Here is a 17,148-nt window from a genome sequence, read left to right as displayed (position 1 = left end):
GGGGGCACCGGGAAGGGCGGGGCCGGCGGGGGGGAACGGGGCTGCGGCGGAGGGGCGGGGGCCCACCGGGGGGTGGGAGGGGCTTGCGCGAAGGGGCGGGGAACTGCATAAGGGGCGTGGCTTAAGCGTGGGGCGGGGTTTACGCGTATCAGCGAGGCGCGGCGGTACCCTGGGGGGTGTGGCTTAGGGTGGGAAAGGGCGGAGTTAGAGAGCTTTAGGGGCGCGGCTTGCGAGCGCGGGGCGGCCCTGTTCCCTGGAGGGGACGTGGCCTCCCTGGAGGTGGGCGCGGCCTCAGCCAGGCACCGCTCGGCGGGCTGGCCGGGCGGTGGGCGTGGCCAGCGCGGCGGGGGCGTGTCCCGGGGGCGGGGCACTCACGCAGGCGGCCCCCGGGGCGCCGTCGGGGGCTCCGGCGGCGGCGACGGCGGCGGCGTTGGCGGCGTTGGGGGGGGGCGTTGGGGGGGCCCGGCGGGGTCCCAGCCCCACGGCCTCCAGGGAGGGGCTGCGGCCCCGCAGCGCCCGCTGCAAGGCCCCCCGCGCCCCGTCAGCACCGCCCGGTACCGCCGGGCGCCCCCACCCCGGTGTTTTTTTCCCCCTTTCTCCCCGTTTCCCCCACCCCCCCCCCGCCGAGCCCCACCTTGAAGGACTCGAAGAAGCCCGGGGCGGCGGCACCGTTGTCGGGGCGGTCGTCGTCGGGGCCCAGCCCCAGCATGGCCTGGCTGCGGGCCTGCAGCTCTTCGTGCAGCGTCTCCAGCAGCGCCGCCCGCGTCCGCTCCTGCGCACCCGCACCGCTGCCGCCCCACGCGCGACACCCCCCCCACGCGCGACAGTCGTGTGTCGTCGACCCCCTCTCTTCCCCCCCCCCCCCAGCTACCGGGCACCAGTAGCACCCGACCCCCCCCACCCCCCGCCCACCCCCGCACAGCCCACGCGGCCCCCCACGTCCTGCACAGCACCCGGTGTACACGGCACCCCCGCACACAGCACCCACAGCAGGCACGGCACCCACGCTCAACACTGCAGGCACCCACCCCCCACCCATGCACAGCAGCACCCAGGGTACGCGGCACCCACGCACACGGCATCGCCGCGGGCACAGCACCCACACGGCACAGCCACCCACAATACGTGGCACCCACCCCCACAGCACCCACAGCAGGCAGTGTACACAGCACCCAGATGACGTGCAGCACCCACATGCGTGCCACTGCTGCAAGCATGGCCCCCCCCCGTGTGTATACGGCACCCATGTGCACAGCACCCACGTGCACAGCACCCACAGCACCCGGTGTACACGGCACACACCCTCCAGCACCCACCCCCATGGCACCCACCCATGTCAACACTGCAGGCACGCCCCCCCCCCCCCCCCCCCCATGCACAGCAGCACCCGGTGTATGTGGCACCCATGCACGTGGCATCACCGCAGGCACAGCACCCACGTCGTGCACAGCACCCACAAGACATGGCACCCACCCGCACAGCACCCAGGGTACGTAGCACCCATGTGCATGGCATCACTGCAGGCACGACACCCACGGCGTTCACAGCACCCACATGCACAGCACCCACTGCTGCAGGCACACACGCGTCCCATCACCCCCCATGCACAGCACCCACATCGTGCACAGCACCCGGCATATATGGCACCCACGTGCACAGCACCCGGTGTACGCGGCACCCACACACACAGCACCCACACACGTCACTGCTGCAGGCACGGCCCCCCCCATCCCCCCATGCACAGCAGCACCCGGTGTATGCGGCACCCACGCAGGCACAGCACCCACAATACGTGGCACCCACCCCCATGGCACCCACATCGTGCATGGCACCCACCCCCACAGCACCCAGTGTACGCAGCACCCACGTGCCGTGCAGCACCCTGCAGGCATGCCCCCTCCCCCCACCTCCATGCGCAGCAGCGCCCAGCGTAGACGTCACCCACAAGCACAGCATCACCGCAGGCGCAGCACCCACACCCGCAGCACCCACGCCACGCGCAGCACCCACGTTGTGTCCGGCACCCACCCGCCCCCACGGCATCCCCGGCCCCGTTTGCAGGCGCAGCGCCCGCACCCACAGCACCCACGCCATGCCCAGCCCCCTCACAGGAGTGACCCCCCCCCTCCCCACCACCTCAGATCCCCGTCACCCTCAGCACCCCCGTGCTCAGCACCCACATCTGCACCCACCTCCAGCTTGGCGAACTTCTCAGCCTTGTAGCAGGCGTACTCGGCGTTGATGAGCTTGGTCAGCAGGAACTCCTGGAATTCGGGGCCCTGCGGGGATGAGGGGGGCAGCCCGGGGGTGGGTGCAACCTGGGGGACACCCCTCCCCATCCATCCCCTCCCCCAGCAGCACCCATGGGTGCTCACCTTCCTGAAGACGGCGGGGTCGGGCAACGGTGGACCGAAGAAGGGCACGTCGTCACGGGCGGTGACGGAGACCTGGGGTGGGGTTTGGGGGGGGGGGGAGTGATGATGATGGGGTACCCCACAGGGATGGGGAAACTGAGGCACGGGAAGGGGATGGGTGGGTGGGTGGGGGGTACCTTATAGAGGGTGCCCTGGGGGCCACCCTGCTCCAGCTGCACCACCACGAAGGCGTGGAGGAAGTTGGAGGCGATCATGTCGGGGACGAAGGGGGTGTTCTCGTCCTGGAAGACGATGGCCACGATGTCATTGCCGATGTGACGCTTTCGCTGCAGCTGGTGGGGACAGGGAGGTGACACGGTGACACACACACACACACACACACGGGGGTGGTGAGGCCGAGGGGGCAAAGGCAATGGCAGATCCTGTGCCCCATAGGTGGTCCCCAGCACCCATGGGTGCCCCTGAAACTCTTGCGACCCGTAGACACTCGCCAGCACCCATGGGGTGTGCTGACAGCCCTCGTGCCCCATAGGTGCCCACTAGCACCCAGGGGTGCCCTACCAGCCCCTGTGCCCTAGAGATGCCCCCCCACCCACCCATGGGTGCCCCTGGAGGTTTTGCACCCCATAGACACCTCCCCATCACCCATGGGTTCTCTGCTAGCCCCTGCATCCCACAGGTGCCCTCCCATCACCCATGGGTGCCCCAGGAGCCCCTACACCCCACGGACACCCCCAAAGCACCCATAGGTGCCCCACCAGCCCTTGCACCCCATGGGGGTGCCCCAGAACTCCTACACCTCCATCCCTCCCCTTCCCAAGCAGCCATGTGTTTCCCCCCCCCGCCACCATTGCCCCCCACCTTCCTCCATCCCCCCTGTAGCACCCATGGGTGCCCCACCTGCTGGGCGTCCCCCTCGGTGTAGGGCAGCTTGGTGGAGACGTGGAACATGATCTCCTTGTCGCGGAAGTGGCAGTAGACCGACTCGCTGCCCGTCTGCCCGTGGGTCACGTCCAGTCCCCCCCGAAACCTGGGTGAAAGAGTGGGTGGGTGGGGGGACCAGCACCCTGAACCCGGGCTCCATGGGTGCCCCCCACCCAGCACCCCGTCACCCACCCCTTGAAGTCCCGCAGCTGCACCCGTTGACCCAACACGTCGAGGAATTCGGCGAACGCCGGGCTCTCCTCCGTGGTGCCGAAGAGCTCCTCCTCGGAGGTCTGCGGTGGGGGTGGACATGGGTGTCAGCACCCACCCGGGATACCCCCTCCCCCCACCCCTGCACCCTAACCCCCACCCACCCCACCCCATACCTGCCCCAGTTTTTGGTAGATGACCCCAAATTTGAAGTGGTTGCTGAGCACGTGCTCGTCGAAGGCGAGGATGAGGCGGGACGCCTGTGGGGTTGGGAGGGGGCGGCGGTTGGGTGGGGGGCACCCCGAGGTGCCCCCCACCTATGGGTGCCCCCCCACCCCCCACCCCCCTGCTCACCTTGGGGTAGAGGACGGGGTAGAAGCGATCCACATTGACATCCTCGCACACCAGCTGCGGGAAGGATGGGTGATGCGATGGGTGGCCCAGGGTGGGGGGGCACCCATGGGTGCTGCCGGAGGTGTCGCACCCACCTTGGCCATCTGCACCACGTTGGGGAACTCGGCCAGGCAGGAGATGGGCACCACGTCGTGCAGGGTGCGGGCGCGGGTGCTGCCGGGTGAGGAGGGGGTCAGGGCGGACCCCTACCCCCAGCCAGCACCCATGGGTGCCCCCCGGCACCCTGCTCACCGCAGCAGCAGGTGGAGGTGCTCCTGCTCGTCGTACTTGAGGGAGAAGACGAGGTGGCCCAGCGCCGGGTCCAGGGAGTAGTAGTTGAAGTGCTCCTGCAGGGAGGGGGGCTAAGCACCCATGACCTCGCCAATGGGTGCTCACGCTGGCTGGCACCCATGCATGGGGCACCTGTGCCCACGAGCACCAATATCCATGAGCACCCATGTCTATGGGGCGCCCATGCCCATGGGCCACCCATCCTACAGACACTTGTAGGTTCTCCATGCCCATGGACACCCATGTCCACAAGCACCCATGCTATGGGGCATCCAGGTCCCTGAGCACCCATAACCCTGAGCACCCATCCCCATGGGGCACCCATGTGCATGAGCGCCCACACATACCACCACCTATGGAGCACCTACACTGATGGCCACACGTGCAACGAGCCATCCATGCCCATGAGCACCTGTGCCATGGGTCACTCAGGTTCCTGAGCACCCATAACCGTGGGCACCCATACTTATGGAGCCCCCATACACATCCATGCCCATGGGGCACCCATGTAACGGGGCACCCATGGTCAATAAGCAGCCATACGCACATGCACCCATGCCACGGGGCACCCAGGTCCATGAGCACCCGTACCCATGGGGTTCCCATGCCCATAGTGACTCGCACCCATGAGTCACCCATGCCACGGGGCACCCAGGTCCATGAGCACCCACCCACACAAGCACCCATGCCCATACATACTCACACCCATGCATCACCCATGTCCGTGAGCACCCATACCCGTAGGGCTCCCATGCCCATAGACACCCACACCCACCTCCATGAGCACCCATACACACAAGCACCTATGCCATGGGGCACCCAGGTCCATGAGCACCTCCATGCAGGAGCACCTCTGCTTATGAGGTCTCCATGACCGTGCCCACCCATACCCATGGGGAATCCACCCACCCACGCCAAGCACCCATGCCTGGAGCACCCACGGGGGGGCCTCACCTTGCCCAAGAAGTGCTTGCGGTAGATCTTGGCCGTGTGGTTGCCCTCAAGCCTCGCCCTGGTGCTGGGTGCTGGGGTGGGGGGGGACTCAGGTGCCTCGCTCAGCTGGTGGTTGGTGCCCTCGATCCAGTAACCCCCAAACTGCGGCAGGAGGATGAGGGGGAACGGCCCCTCCCGGCCCAGTACCTGCACCCACAACCCAGATGGGTGCTTTGGCCACCCAACCATCAACCCACCCGCACACCCACCCAGCCGCTCGCCTGCCCTTGCACCCGTCTCTGGAGGGGAGCGGGTGCTCTACCTCGTGCACGCTGGGGTAGGGGATGTAGTCCTCCTCCGTCTGCAAGACAACGGAGTGGGTGAAGGCCACGCTAGCACCCATGGGTGCTGGTTGGGTGCCCCCACCCCAGCGATGCCTACCTTGAGTGGTGGGGGGACGGCGTGGCGCTGCTGGGCCATCCTGCTGCCCTGCAGGAGATGAGGGTTGTGGGTGCCCATCACCCCGCCTCGGGCTGGGCACTTTTGGGTGGGGAGCACCCATGGGGGGAGGAAGGGGGCTTACCTTGGGGTGGGGTGGCCGAGGGGGTGGCGGTGCTGGTTGGGGACACGTCTAGATGCTTTGGGGGGGTCCTGGAAGGTCCATGGCGTTTCCTGGGGGAGAGGAGAGCTCCCCCGCAGCCCCTCGCCGTGACGCCTGGCCGCTCGGGGCAGCGGCGTTAACCCTGAAGCCTACTGATGGCAGCAAGCCAAGCGCCGCCTCACTGGCTGCCAGGAGCCGGCGGGCCAGGAGCGGCGGGGGCCAGGTCACTACATGGTGGGGGTGCCCGGCTGCTGACCCCCCCCGCCCCCCTCCCAAACTCATCACACCCCCTTCACCCCACCCCACAGCCCCCCCCCCCTTACCCGAAAAGGCGCCCCCTGATGGTGGGAGGCGGCGCCGCACGGGGCAGCACCACGGACAGCGCCGGGAGCGGCAGCGCCGAGCACCGCCCGCGACGGGGACACGGCGACACGGGGACACCGGGACATGGGGACACCGGGACATGGGGATATGGGGACACAGGGAAACCGGGACATGGGGACACAGGGACATGGGAAGACCGGGACATGGGCACACGGGGATATGGGGACACCGGGACATGGGGACATGCCGACACGGGGACATGTGGACACGGGGACATTGGCCCTGCTGCAAACGTGCCCCGGCCTTGTGCAAACACGACGGCGTGTAAGCGTTTCCCTGGCGGCAAAGGTGGCCCTGGCGCAAGTGTGACATGTCCCTGTGCCAACACGGCCGTGGCACCAACACGACGCCGGTGCCAACGTGACCCTGGTGCAAATCTGTCCCTGTGCTAATACGGCCGTGGCATGAACACGACCCCGGTGCCAATGCGACCCATCCCCGAGCAAGCCCCACGGCGTGCAAACATGTCCCTGGCGCACAAGTGGCCCTGGTGCAAATGTGTCCTGTCTCCGCGCCAACGCGATGTCGGTGCAAACACCGTCCCCGTCCCTGTGCCGACACGGCCGTGGTGCAAACACGACCCCGGTGCCAACGCGACCTGTCCCCGTGCCAACGCGACCCCAGTGCCACCACGGCTGCGTGCAAGTGCACCCTCCTGGTGCAAGCGCGACCCCTGTCCCCGTGCAAACACAACTGCGTGCAAATGCGACAATGTCACACGCCCCCTCCCCCCCCCCTCCCCATCCTCCCCCCCCCCCCCCGCACCCGTGGGCCGCAGCATGACCCCGCCGGGCAGTGGGGCTCTGCGGGGTCCTGGGGGGGGCTCCCCCACCGCCCCCCACCCCCAGCACCCAAGGCGGGGGGGGGAGGGCAATCTTAGGGGGGGGAGTCTCGGAGGGGGGGGGCAGTCTCGGAGGGGGGGTGGGGGGTGTAGCATCGTGGGGGGGTGACCCAAATGTGGGGCTGGGCCGGGAGGTGGCAGGTTGGGGGGGAGGGGGGGGGACACGGGGGATAAATTGCAGGGAGCGGGCTTGGGGGGGGGGGGTAGGTGATGGGGACGGGGGGGGGCGGTGGCAGAATTTGATGTAGCTGGGGGGCAGGTTGGGGGGGCAATTCATGGGGGAGATTTGGGGGGGGGGCAATTCACGGAGGAGGTATTTGGGGGGGGGGGAGGGCAGGTTGGGGGGGTACCTGGGGGGCTGACAGCCCCCCCCCCCCCCGCGCTGCCGGTACCGGCAACGGCTGAAGGTCACCGGGGGATGGGTGTCCCCCCCGCGGTGCTGCGCCGGTTGGGGGGGGGGGGGGGGGGCACACCGGGAGCGATGTCTCCCGGGGTGGGGGGGACCGCGGTTGGCGGTCCCCCGCGTCGCGGCACTTACCGGAGGGGCGGCGGGGCCGGAGCCGAGGCGGGTACCGGAGCGGGTACCGGAGCGGAGCCGGTACCGGAGCGGAGCGGAGCGGGGGCCCCGCCGCTGGCAGCCACCGCGCCGCGTCACGTGCGGCGGGGCGGGGCGGCCCCTCCGGGGGCGGTCGGTACCGGCAACCGGCACCGGGCAACCGGGCAACGGTACCGGGCGACTGGGAACCGGCAGCGGGAACCGACCCCGGCGCTGGGGACGGCATCACCCCCAGCCTGGGACCCCCCTCCATCCTTGGTCCCCTCCCCGGGACCACCTGGGTGCCCCCCCCCCCCCAGCCCCCACCCCCGCAGCCTGGGGCAGCCCCCAAAATCCCCCCCCCCCGCCCCCGGTCCCGGTCCCCGCGGCACCGTCTCCATCCACCCACCCACTGCCCGTACCCGGTTCCCCCCCGGTTCGTCACCCGCATCCCCCCACCCTCCCTGTTCGGCTGGTGGGGTTCCCCCTCCATCCCTCCCTGGCACCCAGGGTGCCCCCCCTCCATCCCTCCATCCCTCCCTGGCACCCAGGGTACCCCCCCTCCATCCCTCCATCCCTCCCTGGTACCCAGGGTGCCCCCCCTCCATCCCTCCATCCCTCCCTGGTACCCAGGGTGCCCCCCCCCTCCATCCCTGGCACCCAGGGTACCCCCCCTCCATCCCTCCATCCCTCCCTGGCACCCAGGGTGCCCGCCCCCCCCATCACTAGCACCCAGGGTACCCCCCTCCATCCCTCCATCCCTCCCTGGCACCCAGGGTGCCCCCCCCCTCCATCCCTGGCACCCAGGGTACCCCCCTCCATCCCTTTCTTGCACCCATGGTGACCCCCCTATCCCTCCATCCCTCTCTGGCACCCACGGTCCCCCCCCCCCCCTCCATCCCTGATACCCAGACTGCCCCCTCTCCATCACTGGTACCCAGGGTGCCCCCCCTCCATCCCTCCCTGGCACCCAGAGTGCCCCCCCCTCCATCCCTGGCCACCCAGGGTGCCACCACCCATCCCTTCCTTGCACCCACGATGCCCCCCCCCAATCCCTCCATCCCTCTCTGGTACCCGCGGTGCCCCCCCCTTCATCCATCCCTGGTACCCAGGGTACCCCCCCTACATCCTTCTTTGACACCCAGGGTGCCCCCCCCTCCATCCCTGGTACCCAGGGTACCCCCCTCCATCCCTCTCTGGTACCCAGGGTGCCCCCCTCCATCCCTTTCTTGCACCCATGGTGACCCCCCCATCCCTCCATCCCTCTCTGGCACCCACGGTCGTCCCCCCCCCCTCGGCACCCAGGGTACCCCCCCTACATCCTTCTTTGACACCCAGGGTGCCCCCCCCTCCATCCCTCCCTGGTACCCAGGGTGCCCCCCCTTCATCCCTCCATCCCTCCCTGGTACCCAGGGTGCCCCCCCTTCATCCCTCCATCCCTCTCTGGTACCCAGGGTGCCCCCCCCCATCCCTCCATCCCTCTCTGGCTCCCAGACTACCCCCCCTCCATCCCTGGCACCCAGGGTCCCCCATCCCTGGTACCCCCACCCCACAACAGCACCCAGGACTCGGTTACGCCCCCATCACCCCTTCCCCCAAAGGGCCATTTTGGCAGCGGGGGGGGGGGGACTGCTCGAGGAACGGCTGGCACGGGCTCCCCGCCGGCGGGTGCCAGCGCGGAAGGAGCCGGGGGTTGGCACGGAGCCGCGGCCACGCAGTGTGTCCATGTGTCCTGTCGTGTCCCCCCCCCATCCCCGGAGAGCGGCAGCCCGGGCAACACGCTTCCATAACCCCCCCCCAGCGCCAACATTGGGGCGATTCCCACTCCGGAGGGATCCCCGACCCCACATCCCCCCTTTTTTTTTTTTTTTTTTCTTTTTGGGATGGCCCAAAATGGGATTTGCAGGAAAACACCCCCCCCCACCCCCCCGAGCCTTTAGGCGGGGTGTTAAAAATACAAAGCAGATCCACGTGTACACGCTTTAATAAGGCTTCCACAGCTCAAATGACAATTTTCATCGGATAACGGTCGCGAATAACAGAGGAAAACGGGAACTGGGCCTTTGATCGCATCTCGTACCTGCGCCCTCAGTGCCATACGCTTCCCCCCTTCACTCCTCCGACCCCCCCCCCCCCGCCCCGGCTCGTTCCTTCCCGCCGAGTTTAGAGACTTAAGATTTGGCTCAAGGAAAAGATTTTTTTTTTTTTTTTTTTTGGTAACATTAAACAACAACAACAAAAAATTGACAGCAAATTAAAAAAAAAAAAAAAAATTAAAAAAAACCAAACAAAACCCCACCCAAAAATACGGAATTTCGCAGGAATATGTACACAAGCGAGTGCTTCAATTTGGGAAGAAGAAAACCTCCTGCCTGTTCCCGAAGGATGGAGGGGTTTCTGCGCGCCAAATCCCTGCCGACAGCTTTACCTCGGGAAAGAATACGCGTGTCCAAATTGCCCCCCCCCACCCCCCCCCAAAAAAAACACCTTTGAAGAGCCTCCGCGGTCCCAAAGGCCGGTGGCTTCGCCCCACAACCGGACGGGGACACGGAGGGGACGGGGACACAGAGCCTCCGTGCTCGGCCAAGGGCGGCTGGAATTCCTCGGATAAAGGCTAAGAATTAAAAGAAAGGCTACCGGCGTTGTCGGGATGGGATACGCATCCCTCCCCCCTCTTCTCGCAGCCCCAAACTCCCGCCATCCTTTCAAAATAAATCTCCGCGTCCCATTTTGCCGCCGAAACGCGTTCAAAAGGTCAGAAAAAAGGGAGAGGAAACGTTTCACTTTATTACGCGGAGACCTCCACGGTGCCCCCCCTTTTTTTTTTTTTTAATAAGTGGTACGTTTTTTCCTGCTACTACTAAGGAAGGGGGAGAGATGGAGAGATGGTTTGCGGGATGCTACAGATATTAAAAAAAAAACCCAAAAAACCCCAAAGAATTAGCGCAGTCCTCAAAAATGAGAATAGAAGCGGGGAAAGGGGGGAAAACCCACCCTCTTCCCCCCCCCCCCCCCCCCCGGGGGAAACGCGCCACCCGCCCCCATCACCCTCTCCCCAAGCCACGGGGGAAACGGCAGCCCAGAGGAAAAGGCGTTTCTCGAAAGTCATTAAAATTATTTAAAAAAAAAAAAATTAAAAATTAAAAAAAAAAAAAAATATATATATACAAATGAACCCCCAAACCCCCACTTCGCAGAGAAAAACCAGGGGAGTGCTGACGGCCCATCAGCGATTCGGAAGCGAAGGCGACCGGCGGGGAAAGCGGCTCCCCCGTGATGGAAGGGAGCACATTTTGGGTTAAATAGATGGAAGATTTTGTGTTATTTGTTGTTTGTTTTGGGGTTTTTTTTTGGTGTTTTTTGTTTTTTTTTTGTTGTTGAAAGAGCCAGACATTCCTCACGAGTAACAATTTTACTTCCATGCGGTACCGCGAGAGTAATAGCGGATCAACGACGGGGATTATCCGTAAGCGGGTTACGCCTAAACGAGTTACCGGAGAAGAAATGGGAAAGGGGTTTCGATCTACGGGATTAGGAGCCCTTTGGGGAGCGGGAAGGGAGCGGGGGAGCACAGGAGGAGAACTCCCTCGCCCGGAAACACCAGAACGCTCTCACCGCCGCTAAAACTTTCCAAACTTCCTTGGCGCTTTATTAAATAGAAAGTGGGGGACGTTCTCTCGGAGGCAGGGTGTCCTTCAGTGCAATCTGCTTTGACATAAGGCATTATTTATTATTTTTGTGGGTTTTTCTTTTCCTTTTTTTTTTTTTTTTTGGGGGGGGGGGTGGGGCAGTCATTTCAGAGTGGGTTTCTGCCTTCTGGAAGAGTCAAAGAGTTCAGTCCCGTATCCATTTTTTTTTTTTTTTTTCTTTCTTTTTTTTTTTCTCTCCTCCTTTTAATGCCCTACCGTGTCAAAATCCTCTTCCCTTCTGGTCGCTCCTCTGTCGCCAACGTTTAGGAAAAAAAAAAAACCCGTCAGTGTCCAAGTAAACCAGTCCCTGGGGAGAAAAAAAAAAAAAAGACCCAGCGAAAGATGACGACACTTACGGGACGGAGACGAAGTCAGGGCGGGTTTAACTAAAAAGGGGGGGGAGGAAACAGAAAACCAACCCCAGACTCACCTTTAAATCCTTCTTCGGGCATACAAACTGGGACGGAAAAGAAAAAGGAGAAGCGTTAGAAGATTCCCGAGAGTCGTTTTCTAAAAGGATCTTCCATCCGAGCGGCCGCTCTTTCGTTTCCCCGCTGACAGCGAGCGGAAAGCTTCGCCGTTTCCATTATCTTCAATTTCTATATTATACGACCCAAATCCATCTCACCCCTCGGCCGCCGCCGCCTCTCCCAAAGACCCCCCCCAAAAAAATTCCAGGCTGTCCCCTTGCCCCCCCCCCAACCGGCCCTCACCTTGCATAACGTCGTCCATCGCCGCGTAATCCGCAATGGGTTCATCAGCCTGGCGAGGAAAAGCGGAGCAAAGGATTAACGAGCGCGTAACCTCGTTTGGAAGTCGTCAGCCCGGCTCAGTTCACGGAGCGGCTCCGGAGGGGAGCGGGAAAGGGGTCTCCCACCCAAATCCCATCTGGGAATAAGAAGGGAGGACTCGCTCCCTCCTTTGGTTGTGTTTTGGGCTGGTCCGCGCGCGGCTCAGCGGCACGCGCCACCCAATGACCGTTCTTTAACAAGAAAATAAAAGAAGATTTGGCTTTTTCAAGAAGGAGCCGCGGGAGGAACTCGTTAAATCAGACTACCGAATAGCCGCGGGTGGGCGCGTCCGGCGCGCGGCGCTTTTCACCCGCGCCGCGTTTCTCTTTGGTTGTATAAAAAATAAAAATAAAAATAAAATATTAGTTCAATTCTCTGCTTTATTCGCCTTTTATCGCGGCGGCCGCGCTCTCCCGTTACCTTTAATAAAATGACGGATTCGGGGATGACTCCCAGGCTGCCGAGCGTCGCGGTGTCGTCGCTCAGTACCTTCCCGTCGATGGACAAATTCTGGTCGAAGGGAGCAACTGAAAATGCATGCATGATCTGTGCCGACACAATGAGACACGCTGAGGGTGTGCGCAGGGGGGGGAAAGAAAAAAAAAAAAAAAAACAAACCCAAAAAAAAGCCAAACCAAACCAAAACCCCCCCCAAAACCATCCCGCCGAGCTACAGCAAAACCACGCGCGCCTTTCGACGCCGCGGGGGATTTTAGACTCTCTCCCTTCCTCCCCTCCCAGCCTCGTGCTCCCCCTTTTTTTGAGTTTTCTTGCTCGAGACGACTCGTTCCGGGGAGGAAAACCACCGTACCTGTATTTTCAGCTCTTTCAGCGTCTGGTTAGCAGAAACGAGCAGCGCTTTTTCCCCCCTGACTTTCCGGTGCCGGGTGCTCCGCCTGATGCCTTGCTTTTGGTAAGCGATGTAGCTCTGGTGCGAGATCCTCTGGCGCTTCGCGCCACCGTTGCTCTAAAACCGAAGAGGTGAAAAATAAAATAAACAAATAAATAAATAAATAATAAAAAAAGAAAATATCAGGACCCCGAGTTTGGGATTTATGGAAAATACAGCCTCCTCTTAGCCCGGACTGCGTTTCGGCTGAGTCGATGTCCTGGTTTGAGCAACGCAGGACTGATTTCTCTTCTCATACTTGGGAAGAGCGCACTTTTAGAAGACTCTAGCGTGTGAAAATTTGGTGAAAATATTCGCTTTGTAGGCAGCTACGGTGCGCGGGTTTCGAGGTCTGAGTGGGTTTTCGAGCTCGCCGGGCGCGGGGCCGAGGAGGAGCGAGACGCGGGCGCTTGAGCCGAGCTGCCCAACAGGGTTATTTCATACCGTGAATGGCACGTTCGATACCAATTAGAAAGTTCGCTGAGGAGTTCTCTCTCTCTCTCTCTCTGCCGCGACGGCTGCCGTCCCGAGAACTCCTCGCCCCGGTGCCGCAGCCCTGAGCCCGTCCCTTCCTCCCGCGGCCGCAGCGCTCGCGGGGTCCCACACGTGCCATCCCTGCGGGGAGCACACGGCTCCTACCGATGGAACGGGCTGGGGATAATCTGGGCATATTCTATGTTGGTATCGGGATCGATATTGGTTCTTTAGTGCTGTTAATGGTAATTATCACGCGAAGGGAAGGCACAAAGCGCTCGAAAGCCCCCGTTGAAAGCCACCCGCCGCATGCAGAGGAGCGAAAGATTTGCCTCCAAATCTCGGTTCCCGCTTCTACCGCCGGCGCGGGGCGGATTACCGGCCAAGCGGAGGAGCCGCCATCAATATTTGATCTCTCCAAAAAAAACAAACAAGAAAAAAAACACCCCACCAAAGCGATGGGGCGGTACGACCGTTAAAACGAGAACTGAAGGCGCTGTCGTCGTCGCCTGCTAGCGGTAACCGGAGGAGCAGGGCTGCCCCGCCGCGCTGAACTCAAGAGGGTGACGCAAAAACCGAGGAACCTGGCGGTGAGTTTTGATCTCTACCTGGTTAAAATCTGGGTCTTGCTCCCCCTCTGGCTTGTTTTCCTCCCTTTCCTCTTCAGCTTCTGAGCTGCTCACGTTCAGCTCCGGAGCAGCGTCCTTCATTACCTGAAGTCATAAAAATCATTCTCCGTAACTAAGCCGACAGCATCGACCCGGACTGTCGCATCGCGGCAAACAGCTTGCCGAGACCTCCGGGATGCCACCTCGATCCAACGAACCGACGGAATTCCCAGCGGGAATAACCCAGGGATCCGTTTCACGTGGTTCTGCAAAGCTTTCGCCCGGCCCTCCCCAGCTGCATCCAACCGTGGGGGGATTCGGCTCAGGAGAAGCAGCTTCTCCGTTGAATTGCAGGTGCTTCCTGCGGCTCAGGACCTATCCTCCTCTCTAGGCAAAGGGAAAGCCTCCAGGGGCCTGGACTGATTTCTTTCCCATTAGCTGGCTGCTTCTCGGGTTCATCTAAGTGTATTACGAAAGCCCTAACACGGAGAAAGGAGTATTATCTGTAAATTAAGACACTTATCCATCCCCGCAGCAGACCGACGAGAGGCACTCAGCGCCGTTATTTATGGGTCTGGAGGCTGTAAGTAAATGAAATCTAAATAATTTACACAAACGTATAAAGAAAAAGGATGTTCGGTTCTGCGTAAGTCACGGATCTGCCGGACGTGAATTCGCGTCTACGCTTTGGTTGGAGCTGAGGTTTGCAGGAGCCCATCCGGCATGCCCGAGAGCTCGCTTCTCCGGCAACGTATTAGCAATTAACGATGCAATCGCAGCCCCCAAACATCCAGCACCAACCGCAGCCTCCCCAGAGCCCTCCGGATTCCAGCAGTGCCGCCCTACGCCGATTTTCTACGCCTGCGGCTTCCCTCTTGCAGCGTCAGCCGAAGGAGGGACCGGGAGGTGGCAGAGGGGGGGCGAAGGGATGGGAAACGCTCCCCGACTTCGCAAATCAAAAACGGGCAGGGAAGGAAGCAGCGGCTCCGAGCGCCGCCGTCCCCAGTCCTCGCTGGCGGTGCTGCCACGCCGCTGGCGGGCGTTACGGCTTCTTCGCATCTCGCCGAGGCTGCCCTGGTAATGAGGGATCTCGCAGGCAAGCTCTCGCCCCCTTCTCTCCAACTCCAGCTGCTCGGCAAAGAATAGCTGCCTGTTTTATTTTGCCAGCCCCGCGTGCGAGCACAGTCCTGTCCAGCACCAGAAAAGAAACAACGATCCTCCTCTGCACCAGAGCCAAGATTACGGCCTTGGGATTCAGCCTCGAGACAGGCTGAAACCCCGTAGCTCCGTGGCTCGAAACCGTGCTGCGTGCTCTACGTCTCACAATCACGGCAGAAAGCCATCCGGCTTCCGGCGCCCCGCAGTTCTCCGGGCTTCGGCTCCTCCCTTAGATTGGCAGGGAGGTGGAAAAAATCAACGGGAGGCAAAAAAAACCCCAAACCAACCAACCAACCACAAAAAAAAAAAACCAAACCAAACAAAATCAAACCTCACGCTGCAACGGCGCAGGGAACATCTTTATCTGAGCTCGGCCACGAGCCTCCGTTTCCTCCTTAGAGCATAAATCAATCCCTAAGGAGGAAGACTTACCATAACCAGCTTTCGGGTACCCGTAAAGCCAATTCTAGATCTGGTACTGATCCCTTAAGACACCAGTACAGCAGAGGCATAACTGACAGCTTCGTAGGGGATCTTGAAAACCCTCTCTAAGTTCACTGCTGTTTCATCAGCAATGGAGGTCGAAGAGCTTATTTCTATCTAGGAACAACCGTCACTCGAGCAACCAAGAAAGGAAATGACAAATATCGGAGGGGGAGGAGGACAGGTAGAGCCTGAGAACACCATTAGGAAGACAGAAACAGTTACAACATCGCCTAAAAATCAAAGCTGGGAAGATACGTGAAGATACCTGATCACACGAACGATTCGGTTTGGCAAAAGGAAGCCTCGAGGAGACCAAATTTTCCGAGTGGTTACAACCAGTTAGTCCCATTTGCTATTTTTGCCAAAGCGATAGCTCCCACGAGCCGTAGAGCTGGGGGGGGTTTTTGGCCACAGCGAGCAGCCCTACCCACCACCACCACCACCACCGGCCACCCCGCATCCCCACCAGCAGGTCCCAGCCCTGCGGGGACGCGGCGGGCTGCGATAGCCGTGTGCGGATCGTTATTTGGGTAGTGGGTGCAGTTTCCGTTAAATGAAACGGAGCCAGGATGAGCAAGGAGCGAGGGAGAGAGCCCGTACCTTTTTATTATCCACCACTTTATGGATGTAGATGGTTGCTTGGGTGTACTCACGCAAGTCTCGCTGCTGTTGGCATAACAGCCCTTCCCTGCACTCTGGACAGAGTTCTGGGGAGGCAAAAAGGAAAGCAAAAAGGAAAAAAAATGCATTTATTTGCTTCAGCTCCTCGAGGACGCCCACCCAACGCCTCTCACCGCTAACCCAGAGTGGCTCATCTAACCAAGGGCACCTGCCAAGCTCGGGATCCCCTTGGATCTGACCCTTTATCCGAAAAAGAATCGTTTCCCGGGGAATCGGCACCAATCAGCAAAAGAATAAAGCGCAGAGAGCGGCAAAAGAGTCACTCACGGGGCTCAGAGACGTAAAGCGCGCTCTCGGGGTCCGCCCCGGCAGCTTGCCTTCGGGTGATTTTGATGACGTGATCCACGACAAAGAGTTTTTGAATCCTCTCCCACTCGCTGGGCCATATCAGAGCTATACTGTGCAAAGGAACAAGAACGTGCTTTATGACATGGAAAAGCCAAGCCCCGAGCTCCCGAACAGCCTCCCCCTTTTTCTTTTCAGTCTGTTAACGAAAGAAAAGCCGCAAAAATCAATCCGTAACTCCAGCTGCACGGGAGGACCCGTACGCCCAAGATAACAGGGAAACAGCAGCGTGTTATTAGTGACGCCGTTCTGCTCCAGTCACGCCGGAGGGAGGATGGAGGAGGAGGAGGAGAGGAACGAGTGGAAGATCTGCTACTTTTAGTTCTGCATCATCGCAGAAGCGACGCTACGGGAGCGTGAACTCCAGCCCGGCTTCCAGCGCCGCGGGGGCAAATCTCTCGGAAAGCAAATCGTAAGGAAGCCGGATGTTTCTACGCCCCGGTCAAATTCAGGGTGGTTTATTGTTAGGAACTAACCAAGCTGAAGTAAGCTTTCTTTTTTTTTTTTTTTTTTTTTTTTTTTTTGTTGTTGTTTTTCCTG

The 17,148-nt window shown here is 61.5% G+C and overlaps 2 protein-coding genes across 10 annotated transcripts in view; both read right to left on the bottom strand.

Moving 5' to 3' along the window:
- The window catches only part of RAP1GAP (RAP1 GTPase activating protein), a gene marked incomplete at both ends in the record, with an annotated part of 8,470 nt that extends 2,864 nt beyond the window's left edge, over positions 1-5,606 (bottom strand). The window contains 13 exon segments of the mRNA XM_082493490.1: positions 635-772; positions 2,193-2,279; positions 2,376-2,447; positions 2,552-2,707; positions 3,276-3,405; positions 3,492-3,592; positions 3,686-3,769; positions 3,864-3,917; positions 3,998-4,076; positions 4,155-4,249; positions 5,148-5,333; positions 5,449-5,487; positions 5,568-5,606. Of these exon segments, the coding sequence (XP_082349616.1) occupies positions 635-772; positions 2,193-2,279; positions 2,376-2,447; positions 2,552-2,707; positions 3,276-3,405; positions 3,492-3,592; positions 3,686-3,769; positions 3,864-3,917; positions 3,998-4,076; positions 4,155-4,249; positions 5,148-5,333; positions 5,449-5,487; positions 5,568-5,606 (1,260 nt within the window).
- A 5,278-nt stretch (positions 5,607-10,884) lies between these two features.
- Positions 10,885-17,148, bottom strand: part of USP48 (ubiquitin specific peptidase 48) — a 30,928-nt gene continuing 24,664 nt past the window's right edge. For 2 of the 9 annotated variants that reach the window (XM_082493395.1, XM_082493397.1), the window contains exons 20-27: positions 16,531-16,661; positions 16,183-16,289; positions 13,939-14,043; positions 12,779-12,934; positions 12,388-12,513; positions 11,890-11,938; positions 11,607-11,633; positions 10,885-11,426 (exon numbers count right to left, since the gene is read on the bottom strand). In XM_082493395.1, the coding sequence (XP_082349521.1) occupies positions 11,389-11,426; positions 11,607-11,633; positions 11,890-11,938; positions 12,388-12,513; positions 12,779-12,934; positions 13,939-14,043; positions 16,183-16,289; positions 16,531-16,661 (739 nt within the window). In that variant the 3' untranslated portion in view covers positions 10,885-11,388. Of the gene's footprint in view, positions 11,484-11,601; positions 11,634-11,889; positions 11,939-12,387; positions 12,514-12,778; positions 12,935-13,938; positions 14,044-16,182; positions 16,290-16,530; positions 16,662-17,148 lie in introns of those variants that run through there. The other 7 variants (XM_082493396.1, XM_082493398.1, XR_014269857.1 and 4 more) reach the window with 7 other exon arrangements.

Source organism: Vanellus vanellus, assembly GCF_965231255.1.
Source record: "Vanellus vanellus genome assembly, chromosome: 20".
In the NCBI taxonomy this organism is placed as follows: Eukaryota; Metazoa; Chordata; class Aves; order Charadriiformes; family Charadriidae; genus Vanellus; species Vanellus vanellus.
The sequence above is the reverse complement of the archived record's forward strand: the minus strand, read 5'-3'. Positions and strand labels throughout refer to the sequence as shown.